The 15,312-nt window shown below is 47.8% G+C and overlaps 1 protein-coding gene and 1 non-coding gene across 9 annotated transcripts in view; both read right to left on the bottom strand.

Annotated features, from left to right (window-relative positions):
* The window catches only part of grid2ipa (glutamate receptor, ionotropic, delta 2 (Grid2) interacting protein, a), a 58,787-nt gene that overhangs the window by 7,616 nt on the left and 35,859 nt on the right, over nucleotides 1–15,312 (bottom strand). For 7 of the 8 annotated variants that reach the window (XM_052511517.1, XM_052511515.1, XM_052511513.1 and 4 more), the window contains 9 exons: nucleotides 14,723–14,808; nucleotides 14,332–14,401; nucleotides 13,242–13,550; nucleotides 11,984–12,135; nucleotides 11,662–11,805; nucleotides 11,294–11,397; nucleotides 10,675–10,822; nucleotides 9,280–9,611; nucleotides 76–2,382 (listed from right to left, as the gene is read on the bottom strand). In XM_052511517.1, coding sequence (XP_052367477.1) covers nucleotides 76–2,382; nucleotides 9,280–9,611; nucleotides 10,675–10,822; nucleotides 11,294–11,397; nucleotides 11,662–11,805; nucleotides 11,984–12,135; nucleotides 13,242–13,550; nucleotides 14,332–14,401; nucleotides 14,723–14,808 — 3,652 coding nt within the window. The remainder of the gene's footprint in view (nucleotides 1–75; nucleotides 2,383–9,279; nucleotides 9,612–10,674; nucleotides 10,823–11,293; nucleotides 11,398–11,661; nucleotides 11,806–11,983; nucleotides 12,136–13,241; nucleotides 13,551–14,331; nucleotides 14,402–14,722; nucleotides 14,809–15,312) is intronic. The other variant, XM_052511516.1, reaches the window with a different exon arrangement.
* Nucleotides 11,189–11,264, bottom strand: trnaa-ugc (transfer RNA alanine (anticodon UGC)). Its single transcript has one exon. It is a non-coding gene; the product is annotated as a tRNA-Ala (tRNA).

Genomic DNA, 15,312 nt, shown 5'->3' with positions numbered 1-15,312 from the left:
TACCTGTCCCAATCCTGACTAACTCACCTGTCTCAATGCTGACTAACTCCTCTATCCAATATGTGACTAACTCACCTGTCCCCAGATGGTGCCCTCAGAGTTCTCCACCTGTTCCCAGCGCAGCCTCTTTACACTCATATGATTGGAGTCCATCCTCGGAAGGCCTGGGCGAGGCAGCGGAGGAGGGGTTCCAGGAGGGGGCAGGGGCGGAGGAGGAGGGGGCTCCTGTTTCCCCAACTGGTCCAAGTTATTCTGGGACTGGGAATGCTGATTGGGCTGAGGTTGGGGCTGGGGTTGGTGGTGGGAGTGGGAGTGGTGGTGAGACTGGGATTGACTGAATAGCCGCTGAGAAGGCTGGGACTGAGGACGACCCTGGTTGGAGGGGTGGACCTGGTGGGTTTGGTGGGGCTGGTGTTGGGGCAGAGGCTGGAAGGTGGACAGGGTGGGCTGGTGGGGTGGAAGGGGCTGGAAGGTGGACAGGGTGGGCTGGGGGTGGTGGCGCTGCTGGATGGGCTGGTGGATTAGGTGGATCTGATGGAGCTCTGGCTGAGTGGGCTGGGGAGGGACCTGGTGGTGGATGTGCTGGATCTGGGGAGTGTGGTGGTAAGTCTGCTGGATGGAGTGGGGACGCTGGGGGGATGGCTGGTGAGTGCGATGAGACTTGAGAGATTGACGAGTCTGTTGACCCTGGTGGCTGGCCTGGGAAGATGGGTGAGTCTGATGGCTCTGAAGAGACTGGTGGATCTCCTGATCCAGATGTACGGGTAGTGATACAGGCTGATCTTGGTGGATCTGATGAGCTTGGTGAAGGAGCTCCGTGGATGAGAGGTGCTTCTGGATCTGATGAGCTTGGTGAAGGAGCTCTGTGGATGAGTGGTGAGGTTGGTGAAGAAGTTCCATGGAGGAGTGGTGCTGCTGGACCCGATGAGCTTGGTGAAGGAGCTCCATGGACGAGTGGTGCTGCTGGTCTTGTTGAGCTTGGTGAAGGAATTCCATGGAGGAGTGGTGCTGCTGGACCTGCTGAGCTTGGTGAAGGAATTCTATGGAGGAGTGGGGCTGCTGGACCTGCTGAGCTTGGTGAAGGAGCTCCATGGAGGAGTGGTGCTGCTGGACCTGCTGAGCTTGGTGAAGGAGCTCCATGGAGGAGTGGTGCTGCTGGACCTGATGAGCTTGGTGAAGGAGCTCCATGGAGGAGTGGTGCTGCTGGACCTGCTGAGCTTGGTGAAGGAGCTCCATGGAGGAGTGGTGCTGCTGGACCTGATGAGCTTGCTGAAGGCGCTCCATGGATGAGTGATGTGACTGTGTATGAATACTCTGATAGATTGCCTCCGAGTACTGACTCTGTTGATCTGGATGGACAGGGGAATGGGCTGGGGGATTGTGAGGTGATGTGGCTGAGTGAGACTGACGTCGGCTCTGACGACGAGTCTGTTGTTGAGCTTGGTGCATCTGGTAGAGTGAGGGTTCTGGGTGGTTTGGGAGGTCTGGATGGGTGTGGGCTGCCTCTGGAGAGGGGAGGGGGGGCAGGGACTGGTGAAGCTGCTGCAGAGGGTGTGCTTTGTGCGAGGACTGGGCAGGCAGTGACTGGTGCCCCTGGTAAATACTTTGCTCCTGGTACGCTTGTTGCTCCTGGTATGATTGATGCTTCTGTAACGCTTGTTGTTCTTGATGTGCTTGTTGCTCCTGGAATGCTTGTCGCTCCTGGTGCGCTTGATGTGCTTGTTGCTCCTGGTAAGCTTGTTGTTCCTGGTACGCTTGTCGCTCCTGGTGCGCTTGTTGTGCTTGTTGCTCCTGGTAAGCTTTTTGTTCCTGAAACGCTTGTTGCTTCTGGAATGCTCGTTGCTCCTGGTATACTTGTCGCTCCTGGTACGCTTGTTGCACTTGTTGGTCCTGGTAAGCTTGTTGGTCCTGGTAAGCTTGTTGGTCCTGGTAAGCTTGTTTCTCCTGGTACGCATTTTGTTCCTGCATTGCAGAGTGGGCTAGCAGGTCCTCCCGGGTGGGAAGCACTTTGTGAATGGACTGGCGTTTGGGCGGTGGGTTGGAGCGAGGAGGAGGGGGCGGAGGTGGCCCTTGGTGGCGGCGGAAAGGCAGTTGTATTCTGGGAGACTGTTCAGGGGTGGCGGTATAGCTTGGGGGTAGAGGAGGATCATTGAATTGGATGGGCGGAGGTGGCGGGGGAGTCATGGGGGGAGGTGGTATGTGTTCGGAGGAGGAGGAGTAGGTGAGGGAAGAGGCGTCCTCTCCGCTGCTGCCCTGGCACTCGCTGGGGCTGCTCAGCTCAGGGGGTATTATGAAACCCCCATCTCCATCTTCATCATCCACCTCCACCTCCTCATCCTCGTCCTCATCCTCATCATCTGGGAAGCTCATCTGGACAACATCCTGGCATTACCACCAATCACATAGATTCATTAAGGCTTGGGCCATTGATCCAGTGTAATTTATAGTCTTATGTGCTTTACGGTAGAGTTTCTTAATGGAAACACACAAATTATATATACTAAAAACAGAAAAACAAACTTTTAAGTGAGAAGTAGGCATTGGCCTGAAGCCGAAAAAGAAATGCACATGAGCACCACAATGCCTACTCCACCCATGCTCTACCAAGGTTTTCCAGCATATAGCTTTGACCTACCACAGTATCTACAGTATATTGGCCTATTGTAATTCAAACAATGTTTATGCAGGTTGCTTAGAAAAAAAACATTTCTCTGGTTTTTAAACCAGAAGGTAATTATAGAAAATTATACAGCATTTCCACACTCAAAAGGTGTCTTTCGAAAATGTAACTTGCAATTCAAATGATTAAAAAATAAGTGTTTTGTCTCACATAATTTGTTGTCCTGGGTCTGGTGTCAGTCAATCCAGAAAATTGCAAGAACTTTTAAACACGAGCAATGGCCATTGGACTGGTGGAAATCTGTCCTTTGGTCTGATGAGTCCAAATTTGAGATTTTTGGTTCTAACTGCCGTGTCTTTGTGAGAGGCAGAGTAGGTGAATGGATGATCTCCGCATGTGTGGTTCCCACCATGAAGCATGGAGGAGGAGGTGTGATGGTGCTTTGCTGGTGACACTGTCAGTGATTTTTTTTAGAATTCAAGGAACACTTGACCAGCATGGCTACCACAGTATTCTGCAGCGATACGCCATCCCATCTGGTTTGCGCTTACTGGGACTATCATTTGTTTTTCAACAGGACAATGACCCAACACACCTCCAGGCTATGTAAGAAGGAGAGTGATGGAGTGCTGCATCAGATGACCTTTTTCTTAAAAGTTCATTTGTGGAATTTCTTTCCTTCATAATGTGTTTGAGCCAATCAGTTGTGCTGTGACAAGGTAGGTGGGTGTGTGTGTGGGGAGGGGGGGTATACAGAAGATAGCCCTATTACAGAAGATAGCCCTATTACAGAAGATAGCCCTATTACAGAAGATAGCCCTATTACAGAAGATAGCCCCATTACAGAAGATAGCCCCATTACAGAAGATAGCCCCATTACAGAAGATAGCCCCATTACAGAAGAAAAACCCTTGAATGAGTAGGTGTTCAAAAACATTGGACCGGTAGTGTATGTGGGAACTCCTTCAAGACTGTTGGAAAAGCATTCCAGGTGTATCTGGTTGAGATAATGCCAATAGTGTGCAAAGCTGTCATCAAGGCAAAGGGTGACTACTTTGAAGAATCTCAAATATAAAATATATTTTGATTTAACACTTTTTTTGTTAATACATGATTCCATATGTGTTATTTCATAGTTGTGATGTCTTCACTATTCTACAATGTAGAAAAGATAAAAAATAAAGAAAAACCCTTGAACGAGTAGACATGTCCATACTTTTGACTGGTACTGTATATACACACACTGAGTATACCAAACATTAGGAACAGCCCCATTAGGGATGATAGCTTTCACCTGGATTCACCTGGTCAGTTTATGAAATTGAAAGAGCATGTGTTCTTAATGTTTTGTATACTCAGTATATTTACAGTATATCACAAAAGTGAGTACACCCCTCACATTTTTGTAAATATTTGAGTCTCCGGAGGGAGGGGATCATGCTCTGCTTCAGTATGTCACAGTACATGTTGGCATTCATGGTTCCCTCAATGAACTGTAGCTCCCCAGTGCCAACAGCACTCATGCAGCCCCAGACCATGACACTCCCAACACCATGCTTGACTGTAGGCAAGACACACTTGTCTTTGTACTCCTCACCTGGTTGCCGCCACACACGCTTGACACCATCTGAACCAAGTAAGTTTATCTTGGTCTCATCACACCACAGGACATGGTTCCAGTAATCCATGTCCTTAGTCTGCTTGTCTTCAGCAATCTGTTTGCGGGCTTTCTTGTGCATCATCTTTAGAAGAGGCTTCCTTCTGGGACGACAGCCATGCAGAGCAATTTTATGCAGTGTACGACGTATGGTCTGAGCACTGACAGGCTGACCCCCCACCCCTTCAACCTCTGCAGCAATGCTGGCAGCACTCATACATCTATTTCCCAAAGACAACCTCTGGATATGACGCTGAGGACGTGCACTCAACTTCTTTGGTCGACCATGGCGAGGCCTGTTCTGAGTGGAACCTGTCCAGTTAAACCGCTGTATGGTCTTGGCCACTGTGCTGCTGCTCAGTTTCAGGGTCTTGGCAATCTTCTTATAGCCCAGGCCATCTTTATGTAGAGCAACAATTATTTTTTTCAGATCCTCAGAGAGTTCTTTGCCATGAGGTGCCATGTTGAACTTTCAGTGACCAGTCAGTATGAGGGAGTGTGAGAGCGATGACACCAAATTTAACACACCTGCTCCCCATTCACACCTGAGACCTTGTAACACTAACAAGTCACATGACAAAATGTGTCATTCTCCCAATACTTTTGGACCTTAAAAAGGTAGTGGAGTGGGATTAGTGTGGTGTGTGAAGAATCCAATACTTTAACCTGTACATGGTACATATATATTTTTTAAGTATCTTTATTTAACTAGGCAAGTCAATTAAGAACAAATTCTTATTTTCAATGACGGCCTAGGAACAGTGGGTTAACTGCCTTGTTCAGGGGCAAAACAACAGATTATTACCTTGTCAGCTCAAGGATTCGATCTTACAACCTTTCGGTTACTAGTCCAACGCTCTAAGCACTAGACTACCTGCTGCCCCAAATCACATTATTGTGGGAGCACCTCCTCTAAGAGTATGAATTAGAATGTTTGAGAAGGTTTGAATACTAAGAAACCTGCAAACACGTTCTTTAAAGTACAATAGACTAGCTACAGTAGTAGGTCAAAGCTGTGTGCTGGAAAACCTTGGTAGAGCATGGGTGGAGTAGGCATTGTGGTGCTGGAAAACCTTGGTAGAGCATGGGTGGAGAAGACATTGTGGTGCTGGAAAACCTTGGTAGAGCAATGGGTGGAGTAGGCATTGTGGTGCTGGAAAACCTTGGTAGAGCATGGGTGGAGTAGGCCTTGTGGTGCTTGTGAATTTCCTTTCTTTTTCGGCCTCAAACCAATGCCTACTTCTCACTTAAAACAGATTTTTGTTTTTTTTATATATATATGCATTTTATTGCATGACATAAGTATTTGATCACCTACCAACCAGTAAGAATTCCGGCTCTCACAGACCTGTTAGTTTTTCTTTAAGAAGCCCTCCTGTTCTCCACTCATTACCTGTTTTAACTGCACCTGTTTGAACTCGTTACCTGTATAAAAGACACCTGTCCACTCACTCAATCAAACAGACTCCAACCTCTCCACAATGGCCAAGACCAGTGAGTTGTGTAAGGACATCAGGGATAAAATTGTAGACCTGCACAAGGCTGGGATGGGCTACAGGACAATAGGCAAGCAGCTTGGTGAGAAGGCAACAACTGTTGGCGCAATTATTAGAAAATGGAAGTTCAAGATGACGGTCAATCACCCTCGGTCTGGCCTCCCGGGTGGCGCAGTGGTTAAGTGCGCTGTACTGCAGCGCCAGCTGTGCCATCAGAGTCCCTGGGTTCGCGCCCAGGCTCTGTCGTAACCGGCCGCGACCGGGAGGTCCGTGGGGCGACGCACAATTTGGCCTAGCGTCGTCCGGGTTAGGGAGGACTTGGTCGGTAGGGTGTCTCATCGCGCACCAGCGACTCCAGTGGCGGGCCGGGCGCAGTGCGCGCTAACCAAGGTTGCCAGGTGCACGGTGTACCCTCCGACACATTGGTGCGGCTGGCTTCCGGGTTGGATGCGCGCTGTGTTAAGAAGCAGTACGGCTGGTTGGGTTGTGTATCGGATGACTTTCAACCTTTGTCTCTCCCGAGCCCGTACTGGAGTTGTAGCGATGAGACAAGATACTACAACAATTGGATACCACGAAATTGGGGAGAAAAAGGGGTAAAATTCAACAACAACAAAAACTTTTAAAAATCACCCTCGGTCTGGGGATTTCACCTCGTGGGGCATCAATGATCATGAGGAAGGTGAGGGATCAGCCCAGAACTACAGTTCTGGACAGTTCCAGGACCTGGTCAATGACCTGAAGAGAGCTGGGACCACAGTCTCAAAGAAAACCATTAGTAACACACTATGCCGTCATGGATCAAAATCCTGCAGCGCACGCAAGGTCCCCCTGCTCAAGCCAGCACAAGTCCAGGCCCTTCTGAAGTTGGGAGATGGTCATGTGGCGTGATGAGACACAAATAGAGCTTTTTGGTCTAAACTCCACTCGGCGTGTTTGGAGGAAGAAGAAGGATGAGTACAACCCCAAGAACATCATCCCAACCGTGAAGCATGGAGGTGGAAACATCATTCTTTGGGGATGCTTTTCTGCAAAGGGTACAGGACGACTGCACCGTATTGAGGGGAGGATTGATGGGGCCATGTATCGCAAGATCTTGGCCAACAACCTCCTTCCCTCAGTAAGAGCATTGAAGATGGGTCGTGGCTGGATCTTCCAGCATGACAACGACCCGAAACACACAGCCAGGGCAACTAAGGAGTGGCTCCATAAGAAGCATCTCAAGGTCCTGGAGTGGCCTAGCCAGTCTCCAGACCTGAACCCAATAGAAAATCTTTGGAGGGAGCTGAAAGTTCGTATTGCCCAGTGACAACCCCGAAACCTGAAGGATCTGGAGAAGGTCTGTATGGAGGAGTGGGCCAAAATCCCTGCTGCAGTGTGTGCAAACCTGGTCAAGAACTACAGGAAATGTATGGTCTCTGTAATTGCAAACAAAGGTTTCTATACCAAATATCAAGTTCTGCTTTTATGATGTATTAAATACTTATGTCATGCAATAAAATGCTAATTAATTACTTAAAAATCATACAATGTGATTTTCTGGATTTTTGTTTTAGATTCCGTCTCTCACAGTTGAAGTGTACCTATGATAAAAATGTACAGACCTCTACATGCTTTGTAAGTGGGAAAACCTGCAAAATCGGCAGTGTATCAAATACCTGTTCTCCCCACTGTATATACACACATATATATACACACACGTGTATAAATATATACATATAAATATATATATATATATATATATATACAGTAGAAGTCAGAAGTGTACATACACCTTGGCCAAATACATTTAAACTTTTTCACAATTCCTGACATTTAATCCTAGTAAAAATTCCCTGTTTTAGGTCAGTTAGGATCACCACTTTATTTTAAAAATGTGAAATGTCAGAATAATAGTAGAGAGAATGACTTATTTCAGCTTTTATTTCTTTCATCACGTTCCCAGTGGGTCAGAAGTTTACAAACACTCAATTAGTATATGGTAGCATTGCCTTTAAATTGTTTGACTTGGGTCAAACGTTTTGGGTAGCCTTCCACAAGCTTCCCACAATAAGCTGGGTGAATTTTGGCCCAGTCCTCCTGACAGGGATGATGTAACTGAGTCAGGTTTGTATGCCTCCTTGCTCGCACACGCTTTTTCAGTTCTGCCCACAAATTTTCTATGGGATTGAGGTCAGGGCTTTGTGATGGCCACTCCAATACCTTGACTTTGTTGTCCTTAAGCCATTTTGCCACATCTTTGGAAGTATGCTTGGGGTCATTGTCTTTTTGGAAGACCCATTTGCGACCAAGCTTTAATTTCCTAACTGATGTCTTGAGATGGTGCTTCAATATATCCACAAAATTTTCCTTCCACTTGATGCCATCTATTTTGTGAAGTGCACCAGTCCCTCCTGCAGCAATGCATCCACACAACATGATGCTGCCACCCCGTGCTTCACGGTTGGGATGGTGTTCTTCAGCTTGCAAGCCTCCCCCTTTTTCCTTCAATAACGATGGTCATTTTGGCAAACAGTTCTATTTTTGTTTCATCAGACCAGACGACATTTCTCCAAAAAGTATGATCTTTGTCCCCATTTGCAGTTACAAACCGTAGTCTGGCTTTTTTATGGCGGTTTTGGAGCAGTGGCTTCTTCCTTGCTGAGCGGACTTTCACGTTATGTCGATATAGTACTCATTTTACTGTGGATATAGATACTTTTGTACCTGTTTCCTCCAGCATCTTCACAAGTTTCTTTGCTGTTGTTCTGGGATTGATTGATTGCACTTTTTGCACCAAAGTACGTTCATCTCTAGGAGACAGAATGCGTCTAGTTCCTGAGCGGTATGACGGCTGCGTGGTCCCATGGTGTTTATACTTGCGTACTATTGTTTGTACAGATGAATGTGGTAACTTCAGGCGTTTGGAAATTGCTCTCAAGGATGAACCAGACTTATAGAGGTCTAGAATTTATTTTCTGAGGTCTTGACTGATTTCTATTGATTTTCCCATGATGTCAAGCAAAGAGGCACTGAGTTTGAAGGTAGGCCTTGAAATACATCCACAGGTACACCTCCAATTGACTCAAAGGATGTCAATTAGCCTATCAGAAACTTCTAAAGCCATGACATAATTTTCTGGAATTTTCCAAGCTGTTTAAAGGCACAGTGTATGTCAACTTAGTGTATGTAAACGTCTGACCCACTGGAATTGTGATACAGTGAATTATAAGTGAAATAATCTGTCTGTTAAAAACTGTTGGAAAAATTACTTGTGGCATGCACAAAGTAGATGTCCTAACCAACTTGCCAAAACTATAGTTTGTGAACAAGAAATTTGTGGAGTGGTTGAAAAACGAGTTTTAATGACTCCAACCTAAGTGTATGTAAACTTCTGACTTCAACTGTATACATATATATATAAGTAATCACTAAGTCATGCAAGACAAGCAGCTTGCTGTCTTTGTCAAACATATCATAATCAACCATATAATGCTCTATACAGATGTGCATCTATACGACCCTACCTCCTCGTAGTCGTTTTCGGGTGACAGGAAGTCGTCTACAATGGCGACCCTCTGACCCAGCTGTTCGCTCAGTGCGTCCAGGAACCGGTCGGTATCAGAGGAGCGCGGCGGATGAGAGAAAGTGTAGCGCCTCTTATTGAGACGGGCGTGGGAGGGTGGGCTGGCAGGGTAATCGGGGGGCGAGGGAGGGGGGCTGTCTAGGCTGATGTAGGGGTTGGACTCGGCACTGGTCTGGGAGGTGAGACCTGGGGGATAGAACTGGACCGGGGCAGGGGGGCTAGGGAGGGGCTCCTGCCAGGCGGAGGGAGGTGGTGGGGGGCCCTTACGGCTACCTGTGGAGAGGAACAATGACATCACTAGTCCTGTAGAGAAGAACATTACATTTACCATTACATTGATCTAACTATTCTATTGACCAAGGGTTGTAGATCACGCCAATTCACAATACATGGTCTATTCATTTCTGCTGTTCTAACTATTTGTTTGGATGTTTTTATACCCAGTAGCTACCTGTGTTTGTGAACATATTCACACTCCACTGACTAACAGAGAGATATAGGTGGACTCAACTCAAACTAGAAGACTACATGTGTCAGGCTGCAATTCACATTTCAACCTGTTTGTAATGATGTTATTTTAACCAGATTTCAACCTGTTTGTATTGACGTTATTTTAACCAGATTTCAACCTGTTTGTAGTGACGTTATTTTATCCAGATTTCAACCTGTTTGTAGTGACGTTATTTTAACCAGATTTCAACCTGTTTGTAGTGACGTTATTTTAACCAGATTTCAACCTGTTTGTAGTGACGTTATTTTAACCAGATTTCAACCTGTTTGTAGTGACGTTATTTTAACCAGATTTCAACCTGTTTGTAATAATGTAATATTTTTTTTACCCCTTTTTCTCCCAAATGTCCTGGTATCCAATTGGTAGTTACAGTCTTGTCTCATCGCTGCAACTCCCATACGGACTCGGGAGAGGCGAAGGTCGAGAGCCGTGCATCCTCCGAAACACAACCCAACCAAGCCGCACTGCTTCTTGACACAATGCCCACTTAACCCGGAAGCCAGTCGCACCAATGTGTCAGAGGTACAACTGGCGACCGTGTCAGCGTGCACTGCGCCAGCCCGCCACAGAAGTCGCTGGTGCGCAATGGTGACAAGGACTTCCCCTAACCCAGAAGACGCTGGGCCAATTGTGCCTCGCCCCACGGGTCTCCTGATCTCGGGCAGCTGCGACAGAGCCTGGACTCGAACCCAGAATCTCTAGTTGCACAGCCTTAGACCGCTGCACCACTTGAGAGGCCCTAATGACGTAATTTTAACCAAATTTTCCTGGATGCGTCATGATTAACAACACTTCAAGTAAAGTGTTACCGGTTGGAGTAGATACCTGTGTTAGCGTGCATGGACGGAGAGCCTGCGTGTTCGAGGACCTCCAGCTCTACCAGACTGTCCGCCGGAGGAGGAGCGCGAGCCTTCAGAGACTTGGACCTCTTCCCTGAGTACACGTTCTCCAGCTCAGCATACACCGCAGACAGCTAGACAGAGAGAAGATATGCCCTTTCATAACGACTCAGATAGACGAGATAAAAGCCAGAAGATAAGAGGAAGGAGGAAACAACCTAGATCAGTGGTCACTAGTCCTAGTTCCCAAGAGCCAATGAGTGTACAGGCTTTTGTTTCAGTCTGACAGTGACACACCTGCTTGAATTAATGAGCCACTCACTGGGTTCTTGAGTAATTGAAGCCAGTGTGTTTTATAGTGCTGGACCAGAGGAAAAAGATGCAGACCTGGACTAGTGAGCACTGTTTTAGTCATCCTTATTCTAATATATCCCATTTAGCAGACGCTTTTGTCCAAAGCGACTTACAAGTCGGCTGGGGCCACTACTTTTACATATGGGTGGCCCCAGCGGGAATCGAACCCACGACGCTTGGCGTTGCAAGCGCCATGCTCTACCGACTGAGCCACACAGGACCACTTCTCTCAGTCTCACTTGGGTACCCACGTTGGTGAGGTTGTTGGGGGTCTCTGGGAGGGACGTCCCGTCTCCTGACTGTCTCTCTCCTGGAGCCAGCCTCATCCCCATCTCCACTGGATCAGTACGGATCCCTACAGGAAACATGCTGCATTAGGTTTCAGGCATTCCAAAAAAAGATGTCTTTCTCCATACCCATTCACTTGACTGGGTAGGTTTAAGCAAAAGCTCCACCTAGTGTCAGAAATATACATTTCATGCTACTTCTGACAATACTGATGATGATGGTGATAATAATGACGATGATGATGACGATGATATTGCCACTGATAATAATGATGGTGCTACTTCTACTGGTGACGAAGATGATGATGAAGGACAAAGACAAACGCAAGTACCCATCCCCAGGTGAGTGCCGATGATGAGGTCGTCAGAGCTCCGCCCACGCATGCTGGCCCTGTAGGCGGTTCCTGTCACTCTCATGGAGCTGCTACGGCGATGGGGCTCGGGGGCGGGCTCTGGCTCAGGTGGGGGGGCTGGCGCTAGAATACACACAGCGTGTGTATGTCAGTGTACACACACACGCAGACATACTGGCACAATCACAAATTTATGTTGTCTTTCACATCTACACATACACCCACCAAAATCACAAATGTACACGTAGATATCACATTTACTCACATAAGCACACACACAACCACACTTCCCACAACCCACCTGCAGCCTTGTAACCGAGGAAACGTGAAATCTTGCTCTGGCAGTGCTCCTGCTCTTCGTAGGTCAGAAGCTGGTAGACAAACCGCCAGATCACCTGCTTGGCTGGCGTGTCCAACACCGGGAACACGTCCACAATCAGAGTGTCAACATTCCTGTCGCCACGTAGGAGGGGGCAGGGTTAGGGTATTCTGGCTGTCTAATAATTGGTCATGCTAATACAGTGGTCTTACAGAACATTGCATAAAGAGAAAATGATGGTAACTTACTCTAGACAGCGTAATTATAGGGCTGAAGTTTCTGTACCATGTTCTCTCAAACCAGTAGGTTATCTCTTCTTTCACTCTCAATCTCTTAACATATTTAGTTTCTTTCTCTGATTTCTCTCACTTTCTCTCACTCTACCTCCCTTCCTATCCTTCCCTCCCCCTCTATCTCCCTTCCTATCCTTGCCTCCCTCCCCCTCTATCTCCCTTCCTATCCTTCCCTCACTCCCCCTCTTCCTCACTTCCTATCCTTCCCACCCTCCCTCTCTACCTCCCTTCCTATCCTCCCCCTCTACCTCCCTTCCTATCCTTCCCACCCTCCACCTCTACCTCCCTTCCTATCCTTCCCTCCCTCCCTCTCTACCTCCCTTCCTATCCTTCCCACCTCTCCCCCTCCCCCTACCTCCCTCCCTTCCTATCCTTCCCTCCCTCCCCCTCTACCTCATTTCCTATCCTTCCCTCCCTCCTCCTCTACCTCCCTTCCTATCCTTCCCACTCTCCCCCTCTACCTCTCTTCCCCCTCCCCCTCTACCTCCCTCCCTTCCTATCCTTCCCTCCCTCCCCCACGACCTCCTGTCCTATCCTTCCCTCCCTCCCCCTCTACCTCCCTTCCTATCCTTCCCTCCCTCCCCCTCTACCTCATTTCCTATCCTTCCCTCCCTCCTACCTCCCTTCCTATCCTTCCCTCTCTCCCCCTCTACCTCCCTTCATATCCTTCCCTCCCTCCCCCCCTCTACCTCCCTTCCTATCCTTCCCTCCCTCCCTCCCCCTCACCTTCCTTCCCTCCCTCCCCCTCTACCTCCCTTCCTATCCTTCCCTCCCTCCCTCCCCCTCACCTTCCTTCCCTCCCTCCCCCTCTACCTCCCTTCCTATCCTTCCCACTCTCCCCCCCCCTACCTCTCTTCCCCCTCCCCCTCTACCTCCCTCCCTTCCTATCCTTCCCTCCCTCCCCCTCTACCTCCCTTCCTATCCTTCCCTCCCTCCCTCCCCCTCACCTATGCTGGAAGAAGCTCTCCAGGGCCTTGCAGATGGTGTATCTCTCCTGGATGGTGAGCAGGTGCTCCAGCTGCTGCCCGAAGGTGCGCCCCTGGACCCTGATAGAGGGAGGCAGGATCTCAGCCACCCACTGCAGGGAGTTGAGCACTGGGGAGCGGGGCACGCCTCCACCCGGGGACGCCCTACCTGGCCCTCCTGGCTGCTCTGGCTCAGGTAGCGTGAAGGTGGGGGGTCCTTCCTCCACGACCAGGGTGGGCATGGCACCGCTGCCCTGTAGCATGGAGACGACCTTCTCATGGGAACAACTCCTTCAGACACATATAGAGATACAGAGATAGTGTCATTAAACTACAGACTCTCGACCATGATCACTACTACGCTCTTAGAAAAAAAGATGCTATCTAGAACCTAAAATGGTTCTTCGGTTGTCCCCATAGGAGAACCCTTTGAAGAACCTGTTTTGGTTCCAGGTAGAACCCTATTGAGTTCCATGTAGAACCCTTTAAACAGAGGGTTCTATAATGAACCCAAAATAGTTCTACATAGAACCAAAAAGGGTTCTGCCTGGAACCAAAAAGGGGATTCTCCTATGGGGACAGCCAAAGAACCTTTTTGGGAAAAAAATTTCTAAGAGTGTACTATACATCCCTATACAGTAGCATGGACACCGCATTCTAATGGACACAATAAAACGCCCGGAAACAAAACCTTTTATTGAAGTCTCTATATAACAGTATCTAAGGCTCTGGTCCCTACCACAAACTACCACTGCAGAGGAAACTACTCTGCTGTTTATCCACACTCTAAGTTATTAACCCTTCAATACAACACAGCTGTCAGGTAATGTTTGTCCATTTATCTATTAAAGGACTACACTACAACAGTGTGAGATATGAACACTGGTTTCAAAATCCAAATCCACACAAAGCATGCAGTTAGCTACATGAGGTCAAAAAAGAGCTCTAGCCTGAATTAAATACAACAAGTGGAGGTTGGCTTGACAACATACATACAAACAAACATAAAGGAACCAGTATATCATTTGTTTCTATATAAAACGATTAAGCCTCATTTAGAATGCTGTCTAACCGCATGTCAAGTCCATTGAGGAACAGGATGCGGTCTCCAGGTTTGAGCCCCGCCTTATCTGCTGGACTCCCTAGAGAGAGAGAGAGAGAGAGAGAGAGAGAGAGAGAAAATATAGGCTACAGAGTCTGTGGTCTGTACTCAGGGATGGACCTCCAGAAAGCCAGTGAACCCTGTGGCAACACAATGTCTACACAGCAATATGACATTTTTTTTCTTTACCTTTACTTATAACTAGGCAAGTCAGTTAAGAACAAATTCTTATTTTCAATGACGGCCTAGAAACAGTGGGTTAACTGCCTGTTCAGGGGCAGAACGACAGATTTGTACCTTGTACCTTTCGGTTACTAACGCTCTAACCACTAGGCTACACACACTGCTCTAAGCAACCTACCTGGGATGACTGAGTCGATCCAGACAGGTGCATGGCCCCTGAGGGTGAATCCAAAACTTAGGTTCCCTTTGCAGACTCTCACCGTCCTGCAGTACAGATAGAAACACAACACACATGAATTGATATGGCCTTGGTAAGATGTCTCACTCACCCTAATCCTTGGTAAGATGTCTCACTCACCCTAACCCTTGGTAAGATGTCTCACTCACCCTAACCCTTGGTAAGATGTCTCACTCACCCTAACCCTTGGTAAGATGTCTCATTCACCCTAACCCTTGGTAAAGTGGTTCACTAACCCTAACCCTTGGCAAAGTGGTTCACTAACCCTCACCCTTGGTAAAGTGGTTCACTAACCCTAACCCTTGGTACGGTGGTTCACTAACCCTAACCCTTGGTAACTAACCCTAACCCTTGTGTAGTTCACTAACCCTAACCCTTGGTAAGGTGGTTCACTAACAACCCTTGGTAACCCTAACCCTTGGTAAAGTGGTTCACTAACCCTAACCCTTGGTAAAGTGGTTCACTAACCCTAACCCTTAAAGTGGTTCAATAACCCTTGGGTTCAAAGTGGTTCACTAACCCTCACCCTT

Source organism: Oncorhynchus keta, unplaced genomic scaffold, assembly GCF_023373465.1.
Source record: "Oncorhynchus keta strain PuntledgeMale-10-30-2019 unplaced genomic scaffold, Oket_V2 Un_contig_6954_pilon_pilon, whole genome shotgun sequence".
NCBI classification, from domain to species: domain Eukaryota; kingdom Metazoa; phylum Chordata; class Actinopteri; order Salmoniformes; family Salmonidae; genus Oncorhynchus; species Oncorhynchus keta.
The sequence above is the reverse complement of the archived record's forward strand: the minus strand, read 5'-3'. Positions and strand labels throughout refer to the sequence as shown.